Raw genomic sequence first — 27,868 nt, forward strand, 5'->3', positions numbered from 1 at the left:
ACAACCGTTTTTTACGATAACTTAACGATGATAAACTTAACCAAAGGAAATCGTTTTGCTCATGATAACAGTTAACGTATTTTATCCAGCCGACATATTCAGACCGTACAAACTGCGCATGCACCGTTTTGCAGGAGCTACGTCGGAAACATATGTGCACAACTTCCGGTCCAATGTCAAAACCAGTCAAAACTTTCATAATTTTTTTATCATTCATTCAAACGAAAGCGATATATTTACCATCTGAATGATATATTTCACAACTTCTCCTAGTAAAAAAAAAAGTAAACCACAATTTAAACCATCTCTACTTTTTATTTGGTACACTTTCTCTTCGAAAAGTCTTTAAATCGATCGACGTTATCGCGTTCGAATCACTCATTGTGTATATACATATACCTGCATACATATACCGTATATTGATGACATGTGCCACACGATAGAACGATAAAAAGAAAGAATGAGCAGAAAAATCTTAATCAGTGAAACTACTGTACAATTATTTCAACGTTTTTTCACAGTTGTATCGACGAGTACGTACTTTGATTTCTAACATTAAATATATTTGAATGATTCGTCGAGTTCCGATAATATTTCAGTTGTATGTACACTTAGTGCTTTTTACAATTTTGTGCGACGAATTTTGTTTCAGCTTACATACCTGTACTCGTACTCGCAATACATCCTTTTAATAAACAGGATGTTTTTTCATTGACGTTCCATACGCATTTAACATAACGTTTATACAGATACTATTCGTATCTGGATATATTGATCGAAGTGGAAAGCGTACAAATAATCGACCGAAAATAACAATAAGAGAATCATTTTTCATTCTTCATGAACGAAATAACAAATTTTGACGATTTCTTCGAATCACTGTCAGTGGAAGATATCTCACCTAAACATGAAAATACAATTGATTTTAAAATTGCCCGAGAAGTAAATAAACTCGAAGAATGTAACCTCTCTGAAGAATCCATTCAAGATTATCCATCACCAGAAAAATATGAAAATGCAGTAGACGCTCCGGAATACAATGTTGAGGATTGTAATGATGCATTGAATTTGAATAAGCAACTAATCTCTTCTCTGTTGGATTTAAAAAGACACATAAACTTTGCGCTTCAGAAATGTGAAAAAAAATTGGCAGTAATAGAAACGAGTTTACAGAAACACGCAGTTGGAGATGCAAAAGTTTTAGTTTGCAATGCTGGTATACCTTACTTCAAAGATAGAAATTATTTTTTTCCAACCAATAATGAAGATGAAATAATAAAGGAAAGTCAAAAAGAACTGCAGCTCAGAAACCTGCCTAAAGTTTGTCCATGGACGATGAAAGAAAGAAATACGCTGCTGGATGCAGTCAAAGAAGAGGCTTATGCGAATGTACTGTGCCCTCAAAAGGAAGATGATGAATTAGTCGATGATGCATCAGTTGATTCCTCCCACAATATCAAATACAAAAAGAAGAATGATACATTCCCTACAGATTTTTCAGCTTTGATCGGTCCATTGAAAGAAAAAGAATTTGATTGGTTTAAAATATCATCTATTCACTTTGATGATATACATTCTTCACTCGATTGTCGCGTTATGTGGAATGTATTTCTTCATCCTGACATCAATAAAAATGTTTGGACAAAGTTGGAAGATGTTAAATTAAAAGAAATAGCGAAGAAACATAAGTTTCAAAACTGGGACAAAATTGCAGAAGAATTAGATACAAATCGTACAGCATATCAATGTTTTATCAGGTATAATACTACTAAAAAATTGCCTAAAGTTCAAAATTGCACATGGAAACCAGAAGAGGATGAAAGACTTTTAAAACTGGTGGAAATATTCCAAATTGGTGATTTTATTCCTTGGGGTGAGGTAGCCAATTGGGTACAAAATAGAACTAAACAGCAAACTTATTTCAGATGGACATACAGTATAGCACCTTATTTAACCAAGGGTAGATTCACTAAAAATGAAGACAGACTTTTAAAAGATGCAGTCAGCAAGTTTGGTACAAACTTTCGTAAAATATCTGCAGCATTGATGCCTAACAGATCAACTGTTCAACTTCATGATCGTTATGAAACATTAACCAACAATCAGATTGAAAATTGGAGGGTATGGACGTTTGCAGAAGATTCTAAATTGATGGATCTCTATGCACGCTTTGGTCCAAATTGGTCAAGAATAGCTAAAGCATTTTCGCATAAAACGAGAACTCAGCTAAGACATCGGCACGCTGCTTTGCAGAAGCACATTAAAAGAGGCAAAATTTCTATGGTTGATTTACGTAGAAAGCAGTATTTGAATGCAAATGAGGTAAAAAAACCACAGACAGAAGAGGTATCGTGCAACAATACGTTTGATCATAGAATAGGTTCGTTCAATAAACACGATAACAATGACTACGATGTCGATGATGACAACGACGATGATGATGACAATGACATTGATAATAACGACGACGACGATGATGTCGATGATAACAACGTAGATATAGAATTGATCAAATATTTTCATGAAAAGCAACAAACCAAACCTACTCGGAAGACTAAGTTTTATACTAGCGAAGAGTTAATGCGCGATACAAAAAATTTATACGATATTTTACAACAATTAAATGCTAAGCTTTTCATACCTGATAATGTCACTGCTATTGATTTAAATGACAGAGATCAACAACTTTTATGTTCGTTGAGAGAATACGCTATACTGAAGTCTGATCAAGAAAAACGCTGCGAACTTATAGATAAATATAGTTTACGCATGTTCGGAGAAAATCATAATAAACAAGGAGGTTCTTATTTTATACCGCCTCCTCCTTTTGATTCGCGAGTAAAGTTAAAGAAATCTGTGGCAAATAACTGCATCGATTACAATTTAGATATAAATAATAAGTTCTTGCTCGAAAAACCAATAGAAATGGATACTCCACATTTCGTTATTTCTCAAATTGGTGGTCACGAGCAACAATTACAGTTTCAAAAGATTAGCCGGTGCTTTCGAGTAACCAATGCCAGCGATAAATGGTGTTATCTTCGAAATATTCCAATACGTCACCATCAGCGCAATAATGATAATAGTATCAATAGGAACGATTCGAACGGCAATAAATTGAACAAGAATGGACCAACACATTTGGATTACGAACACATTACCATGTTTAATAAATTATCCGACAGAAAGGACCCCGATACTCGTAGGTGCGCCAAATTACAAAATAAACATAAAAAATCGCGCGTGCAAATTGTTCAGAAAAATTACTCGTTATTTAATATGCCTGAAGAAACGTATTCGTTGCCTACCTCCGAAACGGAAGTAACCACGGACAAAGATGTGCCCGCGATACAAGCAACCCATGCGACTGTATCTAGTTTGAAGAATATAATAGTTTCAAGACGATCGACTGAAAAATATATGAGATTAAATAAGTGTATAGCACAACGCTCGTACAGAGGTCAAGAAGCCCTTAAGTTATTAGAAACGCGTTTAGAACAATTATTTCGTTATCCGATAGGTTTGTCAAAGACAGCGTTGCCAGAAGTGTATGTGATAGATACGATGGAGGACATAAACTCAGAACATGGAAAGAGAAAAACGTCCGAGGTGTCAGATATATTAGAACTATCAAATAAAAAAGTTACGAACGTTAGATAAAATTAATAAAAATCTAAACCAATAACAAGGCCATTTCGCCTTCTATAGTTGTTTCGTTCATCCTTTATCAAGTACGATACTGATACGAAACTGAAGTATCCCTTCTCTGTAATAACGGTACACCAATTTTATACCTGAAAGTGAGAATAAATCTATCATTAATTCTATCGATTAAGTATATCGTCAATTTCGAAACGTATCGTTTATTTATTACTGTTTTAATAATCAATTAAAAGTAAATACGCACAACAAAAATTTATAAACAATCATCATTTCATTTCTGTAAACAGTTAAGAGTATTAGTTACACTTGTTACTTTTTCTTTCAATTCGTATGCAACAGTACAACATTACAGAGTAGGTATATGTAACTTTGTTTTTCCTTTTTTTAGCGAAAAACTAATAAACCGTTTGATTGTACGGTTCACTGTGTATAGTTATAGTTTTTTTTAAAAAATACCATACTCGTCTTGTTTCTATTGCATTTCTGCATTTTCGCAGAAGAACTTAAGCTAGGTAAAAAGAGACTGCCTTACACAGTTTGAAACGGTGAAAGTTAATATAAAAACATCGTTGCGGTGAATGCACTGTTTATATGCAAGGAAAACTGAGGAAGAAAACGCATACGTATAGATGTAAATATTAAAGAAAATTTAAATACGTAGAAGCAACAAAACAAGTTTTCCAAAACTTGGCTTTTGAAAAACAAATAACAGAAATAAATCTTGTGGTTTTCCATATATCGAATGATTCTTTCGCGATATTCGATACACGACGCAATTAGCAATTATTCGTTAACGTTTTTAATTTTGTACCGTTCAATTAAACTGCCAATAGATACATATACGTATATACTCCATGGAATTGGCATAGGGTAATCGTAATAGCCTTCTGTTAAAAGTAACATATTTTTCGACATTAATCCGACAATAATACATACGAGGGGACAAAAGAAGCCAAGCTTTCTTATCGTTAAACTGACGGAAGTGTCTAAACCCTGATGACCGTTTCCATTATACGTATACGTATTTCGTTACAGACTTATTCGGTTGAAAATTATTTTCCGTCAAACTCAGTCAAATAGTTACTTTTTCTTTGAAACAGAACTACTATAGTTAGTTATGATGATTGCATAACCTGCTGTAAAAACTCCCCACAACAGAAGACTAGCTTCTACTTTGTGGATCACAGATCTCACGCTGTCCAGGAACAGTTTCAATGGTTCGTTTGTAACTTTATAAGTTGGTTTATCCTGAATAATTTTCTTTTTTGATAAATATTCGATGAGTGGCGGGTGATCGTGACTTAATATCGGAAAATATTCCGCGATCTTTTCTCTTGTCCACCAAGCTTGCTTGCCTCGCCTGCGTAACAAACGTGTACGAAAAAAGGTAATGTTAGCGAATATAAAACATAAGAAGTATTGACTGGAAAAATACTTACGACTGACTCCATGGGGTGTAATGGTAACGATAGAGACTAGCTTTGATATATTTTGGTGGTTTTACACGGAAAGGGTTCTCCACGTTATTCATTAAGTTTAGAACCTCGGATTGACCACTCAAAAGGCGATAGGCCAAAGACATTAACCATGGATTTTGATGATAAGTACCCAATGCAGCGAACCACATTTGCCAGTCGAGTCGTGGTTGGTGAGGAGCTAGGAATAAATGTTATAAGTTGAATCAATCATCTCAAATTATCTGGTAGAAATCGTCTAACGTGACCTACCAACAAATGGTAACGAATTATTAACATTTCCTGGCTTATATAAAAATTCGTATTCTTTCCACGGCCCGTCAATGTTATCGCTTCCTTCGATGATCACTTCTGGTCTGCCTTCCACGCCTGACATACGTCTAAATAGTCCGTAACTGTTTACCAAATGAAGATGTTCCACTTTCTTATGCACCTGTTTTAATTGAGCAGGTACCGTGGAATTAGGTGCTTGATGGAGCGTAGAATATGGTACCTGATCAGAAAGAAGCAAAGAGAAAAAGTTATTTCTATCTTAGTTATAGACAACTTGAATAAATTTTTGATCGCTCTATATGCATTTACTTACAATACTTATAGCAAAGATAAAACAAACTGCTACTGTATACAAAACCGTAACAAAAGTCGTAAAAATTTTATTTTTCAGTCCTTTTACCGCTAATAAAGAAGCGACTATTGCATTTGCTACCGTAATACCAAGAGATATTACACCGATATAAATAGAAATCGGGATTATTCGTGACAGTACATGATCAAATTGTTCCTGTGTGAACCCTGAAAACAATTATCACAGTTTTAACAAGGAAAGTATTAATTAGTCATCAAGCGTTCGTATAATGAGTTATGTTACTAGTGCATACATACCGATATCGCTTTGGATTGTCCAGTTATCTGAGATTCGAAGATTATAATAGACATACGTTCCATAAAAGATTCCTGCATACACTAATATACACAATATCGTAGAAAGATATTTCGTAAAATTGAAAGAAGTGGTCTTAGATTTCCTTTTGTAAAAGAATTGATCGTCGAGTAGAGAAGTGCACAAACAAATAGTTAAGAAATTGAAGAAATTATAGTTTCCTGTTGCTATAATGTGTACTTGCAAGAATACCTGTAATCAAAATAAGAAGAATCACCTTCGATCGTTATATAACGAAGTGGTATTCGTATCGATCGATCGATATTTACCTGGGAATAAAATGCTGCTATTCTCACTTTCCTATTTGGGAAGAAGAATAAAAATGGAACGACAAGTTCGAGAACATTAACGATCACCGTAGTGAACCGTAAAAACCACGCTGGCAGATGATGCGCGTACCACGCTAGCGGAGTAGGTATACATTGTGACTGGAAGTGGATATTTAGAGCTGAAATGGCAATATAAAATTATGAAGATGATGATACTTCTTCTCATTTAGGGAATATTAGCCTACTACACTTCAATACTCTACCATCCAATTTCCACCATACAGGACAACCAGAAGTAAGTTTTACCACTCCACTGGAAAACATTAAGCGGAAAAGTAACCAACGTACGGTCCAGAATGTTACAGCATCACTTGGTGTACTTATTTTTCCATGTTGAGAATACCAAAATGGGGCAACAAGTGTGCATAGAAATCCAGCTTCTAATAAAAGTACATCCCTGTGGGAATACATAGAATGCATGAGATGCAGTTGAAAAATAATGAAACATTCTAACAGATAATATATTGTTTGTCTATTGTTTTTACTACAAATTTATATATATACTATTTTTAAAAGTTTGATACTTGCCACTGATACCACATAAATGTCTGGCCAATTTGGTACAAAGAATAATATAATGCCCAAAGTAATGCAAATACCAGTGCAATGCAAAACTTCTGTGAAATAAACCTATAAAAAAATCATTTGTTAACATTTTCTGTATATTATTTAAAGTAACAAAAAAAGAGAAAAGAATATAAACTTTTACCCAGCAAAAGAGAGAACAATTCCAATAAGCGAAACTACATCCAACATGTATTCTACATTTAGTCCAATATAAGGAGCAAACCATAACAATGTTGGTTTCTGCTGTAACTTGTGAGCCATAGGTGCACAATTTTTTAAATCCAATTGAGTTCTAGCTGGTAGAATTCCATTATCGCCATACAATCCTTTTTGTGAACAACAAATGCAAGTATTTTAAACAAAGTAGTTAATAAAAATTAAATTTATGTTATTATAGGGCATTATTTATGCTATAACATAAATAAAAACTGAAAATTTTTGTACTATCATATTTATTTAACAAATATATTTAATGATTATAAGTAATTCTTATTTCTTTCCATTACATGTTAAGTAAGCCATTAATTAAAATTAAAATCTAAATATATATCTTACGTGGTATGAAGAAAAAAAGAGGGGAGAAAAGGGAAAGAGCAAATAGAAAATATTAGAATGAACATTAAATCTATAAGATATTTACCTGGAATTTGTATGTAAAAGCTAAGAAATGCAAAGAGGTATATGATACACATTCCTCGCAAGAATAAATTACGAGTATATCGCACTTGAACCATTGTGTAGCTTTGGTAGTTTCTTTATTTTATCCGATTTAACTCAAAAGATTAGTATCCATTCGAATAGAAAAAAAAGAGAACTAAAAGTTCACCATAATACAATGCAGACAATTATTTGATGTGCACCCAATTTATCAAAAGTCTATAATCAACAGCTGGAAATATTTTCGATCACGCCGCTATTGCCGGGTACCGTATGAAGGAGAAACAACAATCTGCAACAATCCTATAGTCATAAAATAATATAAGTGAGTTAGTATTCTCTTTGACAGGGACAGTGCGGAGGTACAAGAAATTTTATAGTTTTCCGTGCTGATTGGTTGATTACATCAATCTTCAATAATGTGCTGATCGTAGTAAAATTACCTGAGTATCTTGAAAGCGAAACAGTTGGCAGTACTGCTCAGAATGATAACGCGAGCGCGAGAAAGTTGATTCAAGATTATATGAGAAACTTTTATAGATATTAATAATGGCAGTTAAAGAAAAACAAACAGAAACTTCTGCTGATGAGATAGAATGGAATGTTGAAAATGAAATTCAATTATTCTTTGCTATGAACGGACATAAACCTGTTGGTAAGATTTGATAGAGAACGCACAGGTTATGTTTACGTCGGTTTTACATTAAAATAATTATATACAAACTATATGTCATTATTTAGTAAGATTTCATTGAATATTTATTTTCCAAGGAATTAATAAATACTTCCACATGGTCTGCATATGGGAAAAGTTTCGTGCTGCTATTCATAAAGATGTATCACTGAAAACTATTTGGGAACATTTGGAATCAATGTATGATTTGATGGCTCTGGTACTTACTGCAATTTTAAAAACTTTGGCATACTTATTTGACATAAATTTGGAAGTGCATTTAAATCATTTTAGGATGATATGGAAGATTTACCCTTTCCGAGTCAAGAAATAGACTTTGCTTTGCCGGAACAAGATTTTTTGGGACCACTTAAATCTAGAAAGAGGGAAGAGCCAGAATTGAAATTAAAAGAACAGAGGGATAAATACAAAGAAATTAAGAAAGAAAAAGATATGAAAGATCTTATGAAAAAGGATATTGTTCTTCGTGATCTTAAAGGAAGCAAAGATATTGATAAAAAAAAGGAAGAGTTTAAAAAATATGTGAAGGATATAGAAATGAAGAAAGATAAACTTAGGGATATTAAGGATGTTAGGAAGGATTATAAATCTTCTAAAGGAAGGTCAAAAGGAAAAGATGATCTTGAGGAATCAGGTATATGTAATGCCTATAGACATTACAAATAATATTCTTAAAATCTAATAACTCCTTATCTTAGGATCAAATGGGAAAAAGGAACGTAAGGATTCTGACTCCGGTCGTGAAAGTTTAAAGAGGGTTCCAAAACGACCAACTAGACAGAGCATGGATAGCTCATCCAAGGCATCTTCCAGTCCACGCGATACACCTCCACCAAAGCGAAGAAGGATATAACAATTTCTTTAAAGTTCAAGTTACTTGTACCTTATACTATGAACAAACGTAATTTACATTTCAAAGTATAAACAAAACGCAAATTGTGTACTTCTTTACATATCGCGTGAAATCACGTGAAGGTATATGAAAGACTATATGTTCATTTCGTAACAAAATTCTGCATTAAATCATTGTAAATATCACACTCTGTAATTAAGTTACAAGGTAAACACATAATACTCTAAACTAACACATTATTAGACACCACAGTTATAAATTACAATATTCAACGGATAAAAACGAAATATGAAAACAGGATAAAATAAAAAATAAATATTTTGTTAGATATTAGTTAGTGTTTATTACACAAGTCGCAAACATCGTCATTTACATGGATATTTTGAACGTGCTCGTTGTATCAGAACAGTTGCTCGGTTCTCAGTTTTAATTAATGGAATGAATTGCATTTTGTAGAATCCATACAGTGTTGGTGATATCAATGCTTTAGCAATATATCCTTTTATCTCAGCCTTCTTGCTTCACGTTCAGATTCCAATAAGGTTAGGAGATCACCTTCTCGTACCGGTCCTTTGACATTGCGAATAATTTGTCGGTTCTGTTCACCCAGAAATTCGACCTTTACTTGTGTACATTGTCCTTGTGAACCAGTTCGGCCTAGGACCTTAATAACTCGAGCTAAAACAACTGGCTTATCCATGTTTGTCTCACGTGGCTTTGATGCGACTTGCAAGAGACGTTTTAAGGAAGTGAAAGAATGCTTCACTCTTCGATATTCGATATTGAAAAATGGCGACTTCCGGTAAGTTGCCTCTGATATGAATTAATTACATAGATTAATACTTCAGAGTAAAAATAGTAAATACAAGTTGATTCTGTACCTTATTAGAGAAAGTATATATTTTTTGGTGAGGAGCATTTAATTATTTTAAATACTTCTTTCGCAAAAAAACATAACTAGCGAACGAAGAATTTATATTTTACTGCGCATGTCAGCTATGATTGGTTCAAGCATCAGTAGTAACCAAGAGCAACGCGCATACGCACATGACGATTTTGGCGCCGAACATGGTACGCGTTTTTTTTAAAGTTTCTAGAAGATTTTATATCCATTTTGAAATCTCTATTGATAAAGATTATTATTTATTATATTTATGGACGTTTAAGCATAATTCAATATGGTATATTCGATTTTATTATTATAACGTTATGAATCTCTCAGTCGATAATTTTATAAACTTTTCTTTACATTTTGACAACATGTATTTGTACTTACATCAGTTTTACAATATGTTAAACTCTCACTGCAACAGTAAGTTACAAGGCCTAATTGTTCACAGTTACTATCATGTAGATTGCTATGATGTAAATGAAAGAAATGTTTGAATACGTCTATACCGTGCACTTTATATTCAGTATTATTTTATAAGAGAAAAATTGAATATAATAAAACATGAAAGTGAAATATATTCAAAACTTATTGTCACGTTTCAATACTCATTGTGTTATATGGCAATAAGTTATAAATTTTATAATAGAGAAATACATGTCTCTGCTTTACACAGGATACTAACTAAATACTGATAATTAATCAATAATAACTAAAATTATTTTTTGACATAAACAGCTTACTAACAAATTTTTTTGATATTTCATACATGTAATAAGAATCAAAGTGTAGGTAACATGTTTGGTTCATTAAGTCTCTGCCATTAGATATTTATAAAATAAAATGAAATGCATTTAATTTTATAATATTTGCAGTCAACATCGTGTGGTTACCGTTTTTAAACAATACGCTTACAAGTACAAAAACAATGTTCGGAACAAGAGATTCTCATTACAATTTTTTACATAAATGAATATAAAATTAGAAACCAAACATTTAAAGGTTCTAGTACATTTTGATTGCATACAATTATTATAACGCTACGCTTGGAAACGAGTTCGTTTTTAAAATTATTGAAGTCACTTTTTAAGTAAAGTGGCCTTTAATGTACAACTCTTTCGGGAACTTTAGTAGTTCGTGAACTATTACATATTCTGTTTACAGGTTCGTATTTTAAGGGAAAATGAATAGTGTCGCAAAATACGCTTATTATAATAATCATACTTATACCTTTCATGGTATAATAAAATTTTTGTATCATCATGAAAGTGGACCCTGACGTATATTCATCGTGATTACAAAAGCACCCATTTTAGCAAATAATATGGTTACGTTGTTGAATACATATGTAGCGTACGTCACGAATAACTCTTTATAATCAGTCAAAAATTCGTTTTTATTCGTAGTTTCCACCTTTCCAACAATAACGTTGAAAGCTAGCAAAGCCGTAGAAGAAAAATATTTTCTGACTCGAAATACCGTATACACTCACGAATTGTTTTCCGGAAATGGCAGTATTCGAGTACCTTTCGTTTTTCTCAATTGCGTTGTGTCCCAGAGCAGTTTCCAAACTAGGATGGAAATGTAATCATAGTGGGTAACGAACGTTTGACACTAGTGTATAACACTGAATGGAATAATCAATCAACTAACAATATCCATAAGACTTTTACTGCCACAAATTGCTGGAAAGCGTTTGTCCAGGGAGTGCCGTAGCGGTAGATTTTCCTGGCGTGTTCGAAAAATTTGTACCACCTAAAGATAGTTGTGACATCTGTTGTGGTAACTGAAATATAAAAATAATCATAAGTAGTATGTATCAAAAAAAAATGGAGAAAATCTCATGTAATTTTCATACCTGAGCACCAAAAGGAACAGACTGTTGTTGCTTTTGGGTTGTTAAATTGAAAAAAGGATTACTACCAGGAGCTGGCTGAAGATTTTGTGTTAATACTCCACTCCATCCATTGTTGCTACTAATATTAGATTGTCCTATTTGCATCATCTAATATATAAAACAACTAATTTATTGAGGAATAGATCTGACATCATTGGTATGATATAGTACATAAATTGATATACCATTTGGGATTGCATTGCAATGGCAGAGTTAGGTACACCATTCATCTGATTTACTTGTCCTACATGTAAGCAATTTCCTAAAGAATTCGATGCCACTGAACCTAATGAAGGATTTACCGCAATCTGATTTTGATTGACAGGTATCTGATTAGTTGCAACAGGCATTTGAGCAGGAAGGTGATTGAGTTGAGTCAAGGAACTTTGTTGGCCAAATGCTACCATATTTGGTACTTGTTTGTACTGGACAGTAGACTGCTGAGGATATACTCCACCTAACATATAACATAGTGAAAAGTGCATAAACATTTTAAACATAGAAATATATTTGGAGTAATATATGTACCAGGAACTCCAAACATTGTTGATTGCTGATGACTTGGTGTACCATATAAAGCCAAAATACTGTCTTTGGACATTTTACTCTTCTCCTGCAGAGATGATGCTGGTTGCTCAAAGAAGCTTTCTTCTTCACTTTTACTCACTGTTGTTGATGTATTTGTAGTTGTGTTTGAAGTACTACTACCAGATGTAGATGCTGAAGCTGGAGGTGCGGATAAAAATGAAGAAAATATATCGTCCCCGCTACCATTTACATTTGCTTGATTTGTTGCTGGAGCATCTGTTGATAATTAGTGCAATTTAACAATATCTTTTTTGCCTGATATTATAGAAATATATGTGACCAAAGTATACCTAATCCTAACAAGTCTAAAGTTGCAGAATTGTTTGCTCTATTAGGTTTTGGACTGACAGAGCTTTTAGGTTTTGGCAACTGAGGCACAACTTCTGGTTTTTTAACAGGTGGAAGTATAGTTTGATTATTGGAGGTTTTAGAACTCTCCTTTTTTCGTCTACGTTGTCTTTCAGCCTCTTCATCCAGTTCTTTATCCCAATTTACCTTTGGTAAAGGAGGCGGCACCCATTCTCTAGCTATATATTTTTTATGTTCATATTTTGCACGAATAAAACTTTCAAGACTACAATCAGTTTGTGGTCTTCGAAAGCTGTCTGGAAGGTTTGCTTCATATACTGCCCTAGCTCGTGAATTGCCCATTTGCTGTAAACTCTGTAAACAATTAAAACATGCTAAGACTGACCATCAACATTAAAAATTATAGTAACAAATAATATGCATACCACTACTTGTTCAGGTGTCCAAGTATCTAAGTTAACAGATTTGACTTTACTTATATGAACTCCAAGGTTTCTATGTATTCCGGCGCAACGAATGCATAGGAATATACCTAGATTCCAACTAGCCCATCTTGGTCCTATGAAACGACAAAATATAAAATTGGGATTAACGTTGAAAAATCATGACTGTCTAGATTCTAATGTTGAGTAATGTATGTTAACAGATGATTCAAAGAAATGCAGCATGGTAAAAAGTTCAGGTTATACATAAATTTGTTGATGTGTAAAATCTGTTTTACATGAAAATCAATAAAAGATAGAAAACGTACACATTAACAGATACGGATGACTGTGAAACGTTGATGACGTTCACCCGTAATCGCTGTCATCTAAGGTTTGTCATGAAGGAATTAAAAATCTATAACGTGTTTCACTGGGCGAAACTAGGTCGTTTTGAGATCGATATCGATGACTTACATGCATTGTAGTTTTTAAAATTGCAATTTTGCAATGTTCGCAGGGAGTGGACAGACTAAAGGGGCTTCATCGCTCGAACAGAGACAAGACATCGCTAGATAATTCACAATTGACGCACGAACCTTTCGCATCGCAGTCGACACAATACTTGTTGTCTTCGTCGCGTAGCATAAGTGTCAAAAGATTCTGACATTTCTCTTGTATCTGCTTCGAACGTTCTTTTTCCAGCCGAGACGTCATCTCTGCACAGTGATGGGATCTTACGAAGCACAGCTATAAAACAATGTTTTCTTCTTGCAATGCTGGACAGACACGAGCCGTCAAGTAGCATGCAGCAATGGTCAGCGAACGCCCCCAATAGTTCGACTTTTCACTTACTGAAACGTCATATAGTTGGAAGAATTCTATTGGATTGTATGCTTTAATATCTTAAATAAAACAATAAGTATAGATTGTCATGCATTTTTTCTTCATATCTTTCGTGCTTCTACCTAGGAAGCGATATTTATATTTGAAGTACTTCAAACACAAAGTATATCAGAAATTAGTACATATCGTAAAGCTGTCTAGAAAGAGTTTATGGTGCTAGGGAAAACATGGAGAGATTCTATAGAAGGGTTTGAAAGACATAAAAGGGAAGGGAGAATATATTAAAATTTAAAAACGAGTGCAATTGTCGATCACCGTGTTAGATCATAAATAATTAGTTCTTTCTTTCACTGTTAGATGGCTAATCAGCTTAAGTAAAAAGTATGCTAACTGCTTATAACATCGAAGTTGTTAAAACGGACATTAATTTCATAGCTAATACTTCTTTAAAGTGTTCATAAAACTCTTGAGGACGCCTGGTCTGAGTAGGTCTTTCAAAATTCATATTTTCGCGCGCTTTCTCGCGGAACAGTACCACTGAGTCATCTAACGGCCAAGCACGGAATGTAGATAAAATATTTTTCATAAAATAAGGTATATTTAGCTATTTTTGAGGTTCATAAATTATTTTACGACTGTAGAAAGGTTAGAAAAATGCCTTTGCATTAATTTATACTGTTTATATCCCAAAATAAAAAAGTTTTATTTGACAGACGATAAAGGTGCCGCCACCTAGCGGCAGTGCATGGGAACTACTGAAACTGCAGTTTCAAAACCGCGTAGTTCGCCCCGTTCGCCGGAGAGATGGCGCCACGTGTACTAATTTTTTATCCCCCTGATTTAAAATAAAAAAATCGTAAAAATAACAATATAGAACATTTTATTTACCAATGTAAACTTTTGTAGATAAGATTATCAAGTCCATTTATAAAAGAATTGTAATTCACTGCAGTATAACGCAGTTGATTCGCGCTATCAATTGAACTTTTCCTCTCGTAATCGGAAAACACGAATTCGATTTTAACGATGTATTCATTACCACTTCCTCAGCTTCGAAACTGCGATTTTATTTGAGGCAGTTTATTTCCCAAGCAAACAACCATACGCCAAAGATGCATATATTTATTTATAAAATGCACCGAGTATCGTTCGGTCGAAATCGTTTCCTGTGCCACGGTTGATCGTTCGCTATTTTCGTCCCTCGCATCGCACAAACGCGAATCTTCTGCACTTTACGAATCTCTCCATTTCATTCGGAGTTTTGTTTATTATTACTATCGTTGGTTTCTCGTGAACTTGCATGTCTGCTCGAGACAATAATGTGTTCGAAATCAGCGCGCGAAAAGAAAATCTGTTTGATAAATAAGCAACACGGAAACATCGATGACATCGATATTTCTTAGAGAGTTTAATCGAATATTAAACGCGAACGTTTAATTCTTTTGTTTCTATTGAAAACACGTTTTTATAGAAAGGCAGATATCAACAGGTACGAGTTGTTCAAATATTTTAAGACTCCGGGAAAAGAACACCCCCGTTCTGGGTAGAGAATCAATTAATACAAGAGTAGTCACGTTCTCGTAACCTTTTCCACTTGTAGTCATTATTGTCTTTTCGTGTCATGCCCCTTTGTATCGTTCGAAAATTAATTGCTTTAAATCAATCGCGCCCGCCCTGCTCCACAGACCGTACTTAATGAAGCGATACTCTGTCTTTTCATTTATTGTCTGTCCTTGCTTTGCCATCGATTCCTTCGGCGCGTATAATGGCAGGAAAACCTGAAAGCACTGACACACTTTGGATGCGTTATGGCGTCTTTCAATTTGGATAAAATTCCAGCACCGAAATTGTTCATCAATTGATGCGTACTCTATAAAAAGGGAAGAGGAACGATACGGGCGGGTTGTTGATTAATATCTGTAAAAGCATCTAGTGACCTGGATAATCGTCATCAATTTCTTCGCAAATGTCTTCCGGCTCTAATCGTGTTAAGACAAATTATTTCCGCAGATGCTTCGAATTATCAAGAAAAAGGAATAAGATATCCGTGGAAGGATTCTTTGATCCGAATAATTATATAACTTATCTGTTTACGGATGTTTTCCAGCTTTAATCACGTCAGATAATTACTTCGAAGGATAATTTCAAGAACGTCGGGTGTCTTAAAAAAAGAAAATGTGGGCAGAGTTGGTGATTAATGTCTCGGCTATTGACCTACATAGAACTCGTGGACACTATTTTGAGGACTTATATTTTAGAATTAAAAACGTGGAAATTTGGAAACTTGGACAGACGTCCTCTATTATATTTTAAATTTGAAAACGTGGAAATTTGGAAATTTGGACAGACGTTCTCTACGTACTTGCACGTTGATCTATGTCTGACCTAGATAATTGCATTACGTCAACAGATGTTTCTCATTACTGATTACGACGATATTCTTGCTTCGAATCATGATAGAACGGTTTGTCATTTTCTTGCACACCACAAAAAATAAACTGGTATAATAAAGAAGCGCGGGTGAAAGTAACCGCATCATCGGGTTAATTTCGTGAGTTCAATTCATCTTTGTCATCGAACGAGTCTATAGAGACTGCTCAACAAAATACGCATGAGATTACACACTGTATATTCGCGTGTTATTAAACCCTGTAATCCTGTGGTTGCTGATGTTCGACCCTTCGTACAACAGAAAGCCTAGATAAAAGCAGAACGATACAAGATTTCGGGAACTAGTCATTTGTTATCTATTTAGGGCGCAGCACCTCAGGATTTTCCGTAAATCACATTTGTCACTTAGAGGAACCAGGAGCGATCAGAAAGGTCCGTAGGGCTGCGAAATTCACTATCGTCCATAAGTATCCGGACACTTGGTTTCGTTACATAAAACATAGTTGAACTCTGTACGAAAGGTATTTAGGATTATCATATCATTTGTAATAATTATTATTATCTATTTTGAGGTGTCATAACCTAATAGAATTAATTTTTATGTACAAATTATACAATGAAAGTAAAATTCATGTCCAGAAGTACAAAGTCCAAATTTGTGAATCTAATGAAACGCTTTCGATTCTAAAAAAAATTTTAATTTCTACTGTGTTTCTTTTCTATGGTGCAGAACGTATTCAGAGGGTTCTTCTTCTAATACTCTTCTTTTAAATCCTCAAAAATAATCCTTCGAAAAAAGTATCATTCACAATAGCAATTGTCGACGACAACTCGATTATCAAAATCTTATCACAAAAAGAATAGCCAAGATCATTGTCCCGCCACGTTTGGAGCGATGAATCAAGAGGTGCACTAATTGTGAGGGTAGAAAAAGACCATTTTGCGATGTTCCAGGTCCTCGAGCGGCGATAACGTCCGTCAGGCGTTATGGATGGAGGGATCAAGTCGGATCGACGGTTTTTCAAATACGCACGACATAGGTGGTGAATAATACGGCATACAGGAAGGAAGAGGGCACAGAGAGGAAGACAAGAGGACGCAGGCGCGATTGAAGGAACGTGCGCGAGCGGTGTCCACGTCTATGATGCTTTCAAGAGCTCCGGCGGGATTCTTCTTTTCAGTTTACCGTGGTCCCGCTTCCGAAACTTCTCGCGTGTATCCTCATCGGTCTGCCGTGAGTTTTGATCGTGTATCACTGCGGAACTGCCCAATCGCATTGCAAGTTCGATCAAAGGAATCTTAATTCGATAACACCGAAGATAAAAGCTTCGATTCTTGTTAAAAGATGTTAATCTGCGAATAACCGATGTATCGAAGAGGATGGAGAATGTAATTATTTTTTATGTCGAGAAATTGGATGAAAATGGTCGGTGATGGGTAGTCGATGGACACAAGTGTTGCGATGAGGTGTCTGACAGCGTGTCAAATTCGTTTCATTATTTTTTGTAAGCGGGATGTTGCATTTACATTTCTACGTTCATGAAGTTAGAGCTTTTGTATTTAGAGATTTAGACATTTTCTAGTTCTTAAATTCTCAAAGTAAATTCCTAAAAATTCTAATTTCTAAATTTGAAGCAATTTGCTAGTAATGTGAAGAGTGGCAAAGTAAGGAAATTCTAGTGTAGATTGCTACCCTACACACCTCTTGTTCATCGTTGACCTTAATCTTTTACACATTCCGTCTGACGAAAGGGTAATTTTTTATGTAAAAAAGAAAGAGCCCGACCCCTCTGGTCTAGAAGACTTTAATGCAAATCTCGTGTAAAATCGTACCTATGTCTTCGATAAATTCTCGTGCAGCTCTGTCACACAGCAATTTCAGTAAAATTCGTTTCCCATAAAAACGAGTTCCATCGCGACATTTTCATTCATGAAATGCATTGATTCCCGGTTGCGAACAAACTTTCTGTCGGATCGAATGATGCAAAATTGTTGGAATGTCGGCATAATGAATTCGCGGCACAAATAGACACGGTGTAACCGTATTCCAGCTTCAAACAGTTCTGCTACTGACAGCTTGAACTGCACGGAAAAGGGGGAAAAGCGTGAAACGAGGATCGCAGCGGATGAAAACAAAAATAGTAAACGACATCTCGAAAATTCATCCGCTAACGCGATATTGACCGGATCGATGATCATTCGATGGTTATCAACCGCTCTCTCGACGCGATTCAAGATTTCACGGATTCAATTAGCCTGAAACGATTAAAGCGAAGCGTCGATAGCCTCATTGGATCTCCCTGATTGATAAGCCGGTAATGGGATCGATCGATGAGGATACTTTCATGAAAATGTCGGGTTCAACGATAAATTGGACAGTGTCGTTTGCAACCGCCTCCGCTATTCCCATATCGGAAATTGACGGAGGAAGTGTTTTCGAATTGACTTTATAAATATTTGAATAACTCACGGTGATCCAGTGCGACGATTACCGATCGAAGGTGATCGATTTAATCACGAAAATTAGACCGAACTTCATGCAAATATTGTGAACCATACGTGTGTGTTATATCGAGAGGTGTGTATATGAACTTCTATGTAATCCTAGATCGCTAGATCCCGAGAGATCTTCAAATTTCTATATTTTTATATTCATAAACATTTAGAGATTTGCAAATCCTCAATGTCAGTATGCAGAGTTATTAACTCCTTGACGTACAATTTATTTATCAGTCGACAGTAACTACTCATAGTTATAACATTAAAACAAAGAAAGAAAAGTAAAATGTTAAAAGTATTTTATATTCAGTCCTTAATAACGCAAATTATAGTTGAACTCAAATTTTAGGTTGAGTATTAAAAATTTGAGTAAGGTTTATTATATTTGAACTGCGAGCGCAACTCGTCAAAGTACGACAAGGGGTTAATATTTCGAAATTGTCTTACTATTTCCCAGAATTCCCCGGTCCAAATATCTATAGGTACTCCTGAATTTTTGACTCGACAAAGAAAGAGCAATTTAGCGCAACTAGCTCCGCTTCGCGAAAAAGCGGGAAGCTGATATTTCGTTAACCTACGGCCTGCAAATTGAAGCAAAGGAAAATTCCGTAAAGTAATATCGTCAAAGGGACAGAAAACGTTCGGTTAAACGAACGAGACTCGAGAGAATGATATCGACAACATCTTCGTCAAGTTTCAATGACTTGTACAACGATACAACGATGTCGAACAAGAGCTTCCAGGTGGATATCACCGAAGAGATACTTTGGTACACCTATAGCAGATTTAACGAGACCAATTACTTGTTGATCATCTTGTACGTGCCCGTGATAGCACTCGCCGTGACGGCCAATGTCCTCGTCATCGCAGTTGTTATCAAATACCACTACATGCGAAGGTACGTACAGAGCTTTATATCTAAAACTTTGTTTCAAGCTTATTACCAAAACTCACGGCTCCTTTATTTTAGCGTGACACGTTTCCCGTTGCATTTCATTATTAAACCACGTAAAATAATAAAATGTTTTCTACGCTTTACGTATGAATAAATTCACACTCGTTATTTGTGGAGTAAAAAAATGATTTCTGAATAACAAGGGATTTCTCTCGTCGTGTAAACGAAGTTGTTGCTTCAGTCAATTAATGCTTTCTCTATTTTCCTCGAAAATCACACGTTCGTTATTAAACATGTTATCGAATATTTAAGCCCTGTCTCGCCGGAGTATTGACATTCGATAAATAATTCGAGTCGTATTTGAAAATTAGCATGGAACCTTGGAGACACGCATTAAAATCTACATGTAAAATACAGAATACTGTAAACTTTGTAGCAACAGTATGATTAAAACGATCCGGTGTAGGTCACTGATCATGGCGGCCATGTTGGTTAACCATCAGATGTTTAGAATACTTTAAAATACCGAATACTTTAAACTTTGTAGCAACAGTTTGGTTAAAGCGATCCGGTGTAGGTCACTGATCATGGCGGCCATGTTGGTTAACCATCAGAATATTTAGAGTACTTTAAACTTTGTAGTAACGGTATGATTAAAACGATCCGGTGTAGGTCACTGATCATGGCGGCCATGTTGGTTAACCATCGGATGTTTAGAATACTTTAAAATACCGAATACTTTAAACTTTGTAGCAACAGTTTGGTTAAAGCGATCCGGTGTAGGTCACTGATCATGGCGGCCATGTTGATTAACCATCAGAATATTTAGAGTACTTTAAACTTTGTAGTAACGGTATGATTAAAGCGATCCGGTGTAGGTCGCTGATCATGGCGGCCATGTTGGTTAACCATCAGAATATTTAGAGTACTTTAAACTTTGTAGCAACAGTATAATTAAAACAATCCGGTGTAGGTCACTGATTAGAGCGGTCATGTTGGTTAACCATCAGGATATTGCTTTTAGCATAACGAGATCCCGATAGGGTTAGTTTGGGCAGGGCTACTTTTTAAAATTGAGGAAGTTAGAAGATCAAGGTTACTGTCGCTGTAATTTCATTGTTACCCGGTGGTAATATTAATTAAGCTGCGGTAAATTTTTGCCATCATTCCCACAGCGTTCGAGTTAATGAAATGAAGCATTATAACATTGCTTGTTTCATAGTAGTAAAGCTGTCCTAAGAGAATTAGCGAAATTAACGTCTCGATCAAAAGATGAGCCCCGACGGGAGGGTTTTTATTAGATTCCCTGCAATTCATTTACATTCTCGACTACTTAGCACCTCGTTGGCAACTCTTGTATATCTTGCTCTGCCCCTGGATGAGCGCATTCCCTCGACCTAGTTACGTTATAAAGAACTTAGGAACATCGGAGAAAGAAAGACGAGGTGTTTAATTAAGATTCATAGATTATTGATAAACTGCAGATGTACGATCAGGGATAAGCGGACGATCAGGTAATAGCTGTTAAAAGCATCGGAAGATGAGAATAACGTGCATCGTGGTGGTAACTGAAGCACAAATTGTGTTGTCCCATAAAAATTAGTGGATGGTGGATCATTGGATGTTTATTGGACAATGTACAGGGGTTTACAGAGGTCCGGAATTTAATTCACAACATGGAGTAAATGGTCATTAGCAGAAAGCTCCTGTGTTTAAGCTGTATAGCGCAATATTATCGATTCGATATCGAGTACCAATATGTAGCTTCACTCCTCGATAAAGCTGACCGGATTGTTTAAGCAGTATCAATATTGTATTAATCACGCCAAGTAACTGGTTAACGTTTAATTGAAAATATTCTATACGTCTATAGACATAACATTCATAGCGCAAAAGTGAGAAATTAAAAAAGGAGTTATAAATCGCTTTTGAGTATCAAGAGTACCATCTTGATGGTATCGACTTTTTCAACTTTTTGTTCGTAAATAAAACGAAAGTTGAAAGAAGTATTACGCAACGAGGAGATCATAAAAGGAGTTTCCTCGAATTTGATAAGATCGCACTGCATCGAAAGTGCTGGCAGGAAGAAGAATGCACCTTGAACATTCTCAGACATCGGTCGAAACGGCTAGGTGCGCGCTTATTTCCAACAAGCGAAACGTCGTGAAAATAAGCGGCCGGTTCGTTCTCGGTACATGTGTTGCATGTTTATTTGGATAGTAAAAATTATTGCTCCACTTCTCTTTCTTATCCATCGAATGCCAGTTCTGTTCGTAGGCGAACGTCAAATTTGACGTTGAACAATGTTATTACGTGATTCACCCCATGGAAAGAATGATCCTAGACAAATGTGATCAATAAACGAGCGATATTTTACTGTCTTTGCAATTTTTAATAATCGAATTATTTTAGACAATTCTCCGTTCGAATGAACTGTTGGTTCGATTCAACCGAGCGATGTTGATTCTAAGATTAACGTGTATCTATATTCCAGATGTGGGGAGTGAATTGGGCGATCGTGTTTGACAACGAGTAACCCTTTTGTTCGCAGTGTCACTAATTACTTCGTGGTCAACCTGTCCGTGGCGGATCTACTGGTCACTACTATTTGCATGCCAGTGGCTGTCAGTCAAGCCATCTCGATGGTGTGGACCTACGGGGAGGTCATGTGCAAACTTTCGTCCTATCTTCAGGGTAATTTAGCAACGATTACATTTATCATCGCTTATTAAAAATTATGTTGATCGAGATAAACCTTGGTATCCAGCAACGATTACATTTATCATCGCTTATTCAAAACTATGTCGATCAAAATAAATCTTGGTATTTCAACAATTATTCCAGCACTGTCAGCATCAAACTTCAGACAGCTTAATAACAGTAACTTTTTATTTATTCCAAAGCACAATCTCAAGAATCCGAAACTTTCTCTTTAAATAAGAGTGATGTCATTTTCCCGGCGACGTTTACTTTATTTTCCTATGAAAATGTGACAAGCATTAAGCGAAAAAGAAATATCACCGCCACGAATTGCCACGACATCACGCATGGCCGGTGAACGTCGTGGGCGAGAGTCAGTTTGGTTCATACATAAAAGATTTGCACGGTTGTATGCGTCGGTGCATGTACATGTATATACATGTCCCTTTTCCTGAACGACCCTGGTGTCGATCCGATGTTAATTTTTCCTTTTTTTTCTTATTTGGCGCGACCTTCCTCCCACGGCCTTCTAGTACGTGTGAATGAGACGACAATGATCCGTATGAGTTAACGAGATTTATTTAATGACCAACTTCGCCACGCGTTACTTCGCCCCGTGCTAGTTAGCCACGTTGTACTTTCAAGCGTTCAATTACCATACAAACAGATCCCCCTGCGTTAAATTGTCAGGCTTCTTTACATGTCCCGTCACGGACTGTAATATTGCGATATAAGGTCGCCTAGTTCTGATATAACGAAAGTTTACGGTAACCATCAGAAATTTTTTATGCGTCAATGTCCTCATATACTTGAAAAATGTTGAAACGGGACGAGAATAGTAAATTTCTGCCTCGAAGTCAAAAAGCGGGCTCTTATTGTTTTATGACCCTCGAGAGTTCGAGGTACAACGTGCAGGTGTTGCAAATTATTCGCTCGTGAATTTTTCTAGAGTCCAAATAATCGATTAGATGTGGTTTAAGACTGTTTCTCCGTAGGTGTTGCCGTGGCCGCTTCAGTTTTCACCATCACGGCGATGAGCATCGACAGATACCTAGCGATCAGAAGTCCCATGGCGTTTCGTCGAGTGTTCAATCGGAAAAGTACTGTCTTCGTCATCGTGGCCCTTTGGCTGGTCGCTTTAATTATATTTGCTCCCGTTTTAAAAGCGGTTAGTATAAAATCGCTAACGCAATATGTTGCGTGAGTTCTCTCTTTTTGGCGCAAGCTTTTATACCCCTTTGAAGATCGTAAAATCGTTTGAGTAACTATTACATTGACATGTGTTAAATTTCCATGGATACACGTTGCTATATCTGCGTTATTAACGAGCTACTCAAAATTGCGCTTTGCAATGTATTTCCAGGCGTCGACAACTTGTATCGTAAAAGAAATAAATATCCCCGGGTAGACGTGACACATAAATCTGATCACGTTTCCTTCTCCAGAGATAGATCGACGAATGTTTTCCAATCTCCCTTTTAGATGACCCTGCGGGACCCGTCCCAAGAACTTAGCAACATTACTTTGCACGGTTCGTGGATAATGGCGGGGAATTTCTCCGAGAACATATCTCCCATGTCACAGCGGCCGCCTCCGTTCTACGTGTGCTGGGAGGACTACAAACTTTTGGGCGTTCGAGAGCACCTTTTCGGCACCGTTTGCTTCGTGTTGGTTTATGCCATTCCCGGTAAGCCTACTTATGACTAATAGCTCATCTAACTTTAATGCCTCTTTCCCTGAAAAAAACCGAGGTTTATCCCAAATTTATTTGCGCGTTCTTTTCCGCGAAAGATTAATTTAACTCCATTTTCTTCTCGGCGTAGGTTTCGTCGTGATACTCTCTTACTCCATGATGGGTCGAACACTGTGCTCCAGAAAACCGCCTTTCGATTGTGACAGCGTCAAGGGAAGCGCCAGTTCGCAACAGGTTAGTTGGGATTAGAAGGTTGAAGTGATAAAACCTATTATGAACAGCCAATTACACTGCTATTAATCAGAATAATATAACACAGTGAAATCATATCTAAAGATTCATACGTTCTCGAACTTTGGTTCGTTAAAACCTATTCAATCCTAACCACGTGGCTTACAAGTACGTAAACTTTGATGAAGGGACCTCCATGCGGATTCTGTATAATTCCCCATTGACAAACTTCTCCCTTTGTTTTTATACGTCGATAACGATCAATATTCACCCTTGGAGATCGCCCTTTAGATCGAGAATCAAAGATCTAAATCTACTGTGTTCAGAGTTTCAGACTCGTGCGCGAGAGACGTCGAATCGCTTGGATATTGCTTCTTCTGGCGGTGCTTTTCGCTTTGTGTTGGCTACCGTACAACGTTCTAATGCTGTTGATCGACCTGAGCGTAATAGGTGAGTCAATTACCGCGTGTCATCTTAACTGGACATCGTCGAACGTGTAGAGCGTATATGAACCACCGTTGTTTCTTCCCCGGCGAAGAAATAAAAGTAGCCAAACGAAGTTAACTACGACGGACAGTCGAAAGTTCTTCATTGAATTACCAGCGGAGAGACATGATTGCCCGTGCTATGTACTCTGTCCGAACGTCGAGTAAAGCCATGAAATTGTTCGCAGGAGAAGAGACAGTTACAACGGACGCTCTCTCATATTGCCTGTTTCTGGGACACGCGAACAGCGCGTTGAATCCTGTAGTGTATTGCTTCATGACTCGCAATTTTCGACGAAGCGTCGCCGAGATACTCCGTCGTGGACCTCGTGCGTTGGCGCGACGAAGACCTCGCCGAAAAGTAAGCCTTATTAAGTTACAAGCTACGGAATAAAGATGGAAATATTTTCTGAAAGGGAGTCTTTCGGAACTTTGGGTGTTTATCTTCAATTCTGTGAGGTCCAAGTTTCCGAATCCTCAAATCTTCAAACATTTACCCAAACATTTATCCCGACCTAAACTTTCAAACTCTTCATCCCCAAATAATTTTCAACTGGTTACATTGTTACGTATCAAATCTCTAAGTAATGGAAGGGTATCGTTTACGACAATCTGTATGTAACGAAATTTCTATTTGTCGCGGTAAACGGTAAATCGAGAGTTTCCATTGATCGAACGATACGTGATTCGTTGAAAGGCACACGCATGAGGTTTCGTTCCCACGTAATTCAATATCCGCCGACTATTAACGAAAACCGACGATGCTTTGAACAAATACCGTGGCGAACGAAAATCGAAACCTGCTGTATCATGTGCTGCTTCTTTTTTTTCTTTTCATTTTTAGCGTTTGATTTTTCTGCCCGTGAAAAGTTGACGCGTCGAAAAAATGTTCCCTACGTTCAAGGGTTGATGGGGTCTACCGATTTTTACCCCAGACGCTTTATCCAAAAATTGTACAAAATTCACGATACAACGATGAACACCGCCTTTGTTATCGCAATTATCTGGGACACCAGGAATCCTTCTATTCTCTGCCTTATTCGTGGAATTTATATGACACAATGCGAGCCACAATTTACGAGCAGACGTCGGTCGGTGAGTATCGCGATTTCATCAAACTCCCTCATGAATTCCCCGCGTTAGAAAATTATAGCTGGAGCGTGACACACACTTACTATTTATCTTTGCTTTTATATGCCCAGTAATAATAAAATCGTGGTATTTGTTAGAAAAACTGCGGATTTTGTACAAAATTTCTCTCTGAAATTCATTTGATAATAAAATAATTTATATGCTACTTTGTCGAAGTTGTAAAATATTTTCAAATAATCTGAGAACTCAGAGTACATTCGCAAAGGGGTTAAGTAGAGTACAGGGGGATGCCAAATAGCTTCAGGCACCAGATACGTCCAGATTTCTACTTCAAATTCTCATATCCAACTTTCTAAGCTTTCACATTTCCTCATACTCCTTTCCTTGTATTCTTACATTCCTACATTTCCAAATTTCTCCTATTTGCAAAATTTTGTGAAAGATATCCTCCAGCGATTGCCCTACTGTTGCAGAGTGTTCAAGGAACCGCCGTGATAGATGACATGTGCGCAGGGTGTAACGCTGGAGGCACCATGAGACGAGGCTTGCTACGAAAGCGGCGAATGTTGCCCGGCTGCGGATGTGGATTACCTATCGGTGGACATCACGCGGTTTTGACCGTCAAACGTACCGCCACGTCCAGCAGTGGATACGATAGTTTTTACAGTAGACACAGTCCCCACAGACGTTGCTATATGCTCCAAAGTATTCGTAAAAAGCCGCACGTACCGGTGGACCAGGCGCAGAATGCTAACAAACGGCAAGAAACCAGTTACCAAAAGAACGTGACTACTAGTCAGCCACGTGTTAACACTCTCGTTACCACGGACGAGCAACGTTGAATACATAAATACGTAATATAGTAGTGGTCCAATTATTATAAATGTTCCGAAGAATTTTAAAGCTGAAAGTAATTTATGTACATAAAGGAGGAAATCAGGCAGGGTTGGTTTACGTGAATAAATTTTATTCTAATTCAAGTAGTTTTTTTATTCGTACGGTTTGTCTGTGAAATTATTACAAGGTTGTTGTAATGACTTCCTGTGTTTCTAAATAATTCCTGGGGTCACCAGGAATCGGTGATTTCTTTAGTGGACCAATCAAGACGTTCAGCTTTAATATAAGTTATACTCCGTATTACTTGTATGTAAAATCAAACACGCCTCTGTGTCACGAACAAAGGGAGAGGCTATTGTTAACGAGGATCTGGAACGTAAGGGTAAGTTTGTTAACCGAAGAAAAAGAGAGTCGAGTAGCGCTGTTGTAAAGGTGTGTTGATACAGCAGTTATATTCGACACTGTTTACCGCTCGTTTGCGCTCGGTTCCTTTTAACTCTGTTTGGAATAACTTTTAGCTCAATAATGTAACAACTGGCAAGTGGGGTGCAATTGCAGCGAGAACGAACGTCAATCGCTCGTAAATATTTGTTCCCAGCAAATTTACTCGCCTCCACAAGTTGTTGTCGATCGAGTTATCCGATTCGATTAAATTTGTATCGAATTAATCTCGACGAAAGTAATGCTGGATTCTTTGGATACCGACAGGTCGAGTAAACTTGACCCGCGTTCAATTCTTCTTTTCTCGAAATCTGACAGATCTGAGAAACCTTCTAGAAGGGTACTTGATCAAATTCAGAAGGGTGTGTTAAGGTGACAGGGGCGAGCCTTGTTACTCCCGACCTGAATATTTGCACGACCCTCGAAATAGATTGCTTACGATACGTTCTGAAACGAAAAGTCTCGGGAATTTGTA

At 36.5% G+C, this 27,868-nt stretch overlaps 6 protein-coding genes across 12 annotated transcripts; 3 read left to right on the forward strand and 3 right to left on the reverse strand.

Annotated features, from left to right (window-relative positions):
* Pbp95 (proximal sequence element A Pbp95) lies at positions 1–5,320 on the forward strand. Its single transcript, XM_012279610.2, has 2 exons — positions 1–533; positions 653–5,320. The coding sequence occupies exon 2, from the start codon at positions 841–843 to the stop codon at positions 3,658–3,660; it is 2,820 nt and encodes a 939-aa protein (XP_012135000.1). The 5' UTR covers positions 1–533; positions 653–840; the 3' UTR covers positions 3,661–5,320.
* LOC100874806 (lipase maturation factor 2) lies at positions 3,848–7,920 on the reverse strand. The gene is made up of 10 exons (XM_003700779.3): positions 7,615–7,920; positions 7,117–7,300; positions 6,936–7,037; positions 6,611–6,804; positions 6,348–6,526; positions 6,021–6,270; positions 5,725–5,930; positions 5,391–5,631; positions 5,103–5,319; positions 3,848–5,023 (listed from the first exon to the last, which is right to left on the reverse strand). The coding sequence occupies exons 1-10, from the start codon at positions 7,706–7,708 to the stop codon at positions 4,744–4,746; spliced, it is 1,947 nt and encodes a 648-aa protein (XP_003700827.1). The 5' UTR covers positions 7,709–7,920; the 3' UTR covers positions 3,848–4,743.
* A 112-nt stretch (positions 7,921–8,032) lies between these two features.
* On the forward strand, positions 8,033–9,511 carry MrgBP (MRG/MORF4L binding protein). The gene is made up of 4 exons (XM_003700781.3): positions 8,033–8,286; positions 8,403–8,524; positions 8,599–8,959; positions 9,024–9,511. Exons 1-4 carry the CDS (start codon positions 8,181–8,183, stop codon positions 9,176–9,178), a joined length of 744 nt encoding a protein of 247 aa, XP_003700829.1. The 5' UTR covers positions 8,033–8,180; the 3' UTR covers positions 9,179–9,511.
* On the reverse strand, positions 9,497–9,949 carry LOC100882135 (Ribosomal protein S28b). The gene has a single exon (XM_012279609.2). It carries the CDS (start codon positions 9,876–9,878, stop codon positions 9,681–9,683), a length of 198 nt encoding a protein of 65 aa, XP_012134999.1. The 5' UTR covers positions 9,879–9,949; the 3' UTR covers positions 9,497–9,680.
* A 401-nt stretch (positions 9,950–10,350) lies between these two features.
* LOC100875105 (stromal membrane-associated protein 1) lies at positions 10,351–14,138 on the reverse strand. Of its 3 annotated transcripts, XM_012279605.2 has the most exons (8): positions 13,883–14,138; positions 13,287–13,420; positions 12,843–13,215; positions 12,493–12,768; positions 12,150–12,421; positions 11,926–12,072; positions 11,721–11,853; positions 10,351–11,638 (listed from the first exon to the last, which is right to left on the reverse strand). In XM_012279605.2, the coding sequence occupies exons 1-7, from the start codon at positions 13,998–14,000 to the stop codon at positions 11,737–11,739; spliced, it is 1,437 nt and encodes a 478-aa protein (XP_012134995.1). In that variant the 5' UTR covers positions 14,001–14,138; the 3' UTR covers positions 10,351–11,638; positions 11,721–11,736. The 3 variants fall into 3 exon arrangements, with proteins under 3 accessions (XP_012134995.1, XP_003700830.1, XP_012134996.1); XM_003700782.3 differs by having other exon boundaries at positions 10,351–11,853; XM_012279606.2 differs by having other exon boundaries at positions 10,351–11,853; positions 13,761–13,901.
* Positions 14,139–17,267: 3,129 nt separating this feature from the next.
* On the forward strand, positions 17,268–27,095 carry Gr10 (gustatory receptor 10). Of its 5 annotated transcripts, none has more exons than XM_076533781.1 (10): positions 17,268–17,909; positions 18,572–19,098; positions 19,477–19,917; positions 22,466–22,608; positions 23,595–23,782; positions 24,097–24,301; positions 24,438–24,541; positions 24,865–24,988; positions 25,212–25,384; positions 26,589–27,095. In XM_076533781.1, the coding sequence occupies exons 3-10, from the start codon at positions 19,688–19,690 to the stop codon at positions 26,955–26,957; spliced, it is 1,536 nt and encodes a 511-aa protein (XP_076389896.1). In that variant the 5' UTR covers positions 17,268–17,909; positions 18,572–19,098; positions 19,477–19,687; the 3' UTR covers positions 26,958–27,095. The 5 variants fall into 5 exon arrangements, with proteins under 5 accessions (XP_076389896.1, XP_076389898.1, XP_076389895.1 ...); XM_076533783.1 differs by having other exon boundaries at positions 19,001–19,098; XM_076533780.1 differs by having other exon boundaries at positions 17,268–19,098.
* The last annotated feature ends 773 nt before the right edge of the window (positions 27,096–27,868 follow it).

This window comes from Megachile rotundata, chromosome 7 (genome assembly GCF_050947335.1).
Source record: "Megachile rotundata isolate GNS110a chromosome 7, iyMegRotu1, whole genome shotgun sequence".
Classification (NCBI taxonomy): domain Eukaryota; kingdom Metazoa; phylum Arthropoda; class Insecta; order Hymenoptera; family Megachilidae; genus Megachile; species Megachile rotundata.

What these genes read in the sequence shown, in the direction of transcription:
- LOC100875105 (XM_012279605.2), bottom strand. Translation starts at nt 14,000, where the DNA reads ATGACGTCTCGGCTGGAAAAAGAACGTTCGAAGCAGATACAAGAGAAA. An exon ending in GGACACCTGAACAAGTAGTG is followed by an intron (nt 13,216 to 13,286) that starts GTATGCATATTA and finishes AATTGTTTACAG; the next exon opens with AGTTTACAGCAAATGGGCAA. An exon ending in AACAATGTTTGGAGTTCCTG is followed by an intron (nt 12,422 to 12,492) that starts GTACATATATTA and finishes GTTATATGTTAG; the next exon opens with GTGGAGTATATCCTCAGCAG.
- LOC100882135 (XM_012279609.2), bottom strand. Translation starts at nt 9,878, where the DNA reads ATGGATAAGCCAGTTGTTTTAGCTCGAGTTATTAAGGTCCTAGGCCGA.
- Pbp95 (XM_012279610.2), top strand. Translation starts at nt 841, where the DNA reads ATGAACGAAATAACAAATTTTGACGATTTCTTCGAATCACTGTCAGTG.
- MrgBP (XM_003700781.3), top strand. Translation starts at nt 8,181, where the DNA reads ATGGCAGTTAAAGAAAAACAAACAGAAACTTCTGCTGATGAGATAGAA. An exon ending in TGTATGATTTGATGGCTCTG is followed by an intron (nt 8,525 to 8,598) that starts GTACTTACTGCA and finishes AAATCATTTTAG; the next exon opens with GATGATATGGAAGATTTACC. An exon ending in AGATGATCTTGAGGAATCAG is followed by an intron (nt 8,960 to 9,023) that starts GTATATGTAATG and finishes TCCTTATCTTAG; the next exon opens with GATCAAATGGGAAAAAGGAA.
- Gr10 (XM_076533780.1), top strand. Translation starts at nt 19,688, where the DNA reads ATGATATCGACAACATCTTCGTCAAGTTTCAATGACTTGTACAACGAT. An exon ending in ACTTTCGTCCTATCTTCAGG is followed by an intron (nt 22,609 to 23,594) that starts GTAATTTAGCAA and finishes ATGTGGTTTAAG; the next exon opens with ACTGTTTCTCCGTAGGTGTT. An exon ending in GAAGCGCCAGTTCGCAACAG is followed by an intron (nt 24,542 to 24,864) that starts GTTAGTTGGGAT and finishes TACTGTGTTCAG; the next exon opens with AGTTTCAGACTCGTGCGCGA.
- LOC100874806 (XM_003700779.3), bottom strand. Translation starts at nt 7,708, where the DNA reads ATGGTTCAAGTGCGATATACTCGTAATTTATTCTTGCGAGGAATGTGT. An exon ending in ATTGTTCTCTCTTTTGCTGG is followed by an intron (nt 7,038 to 7,116) that starts GTAAAAGTTTAT and finishes ATTTTTTTATAG; the next exon opens with GTTTATTTCACAGAAGTTTT. An exon ending in TACACCCCATGGAGTCAGTC is followed by an intron (nt 5,024 to 5,102) that starts GTAAGTATTTTT and finishes TTTGTTACGCAG; the next exon opens with GCGAGGCAAGCAAGCTTGGT.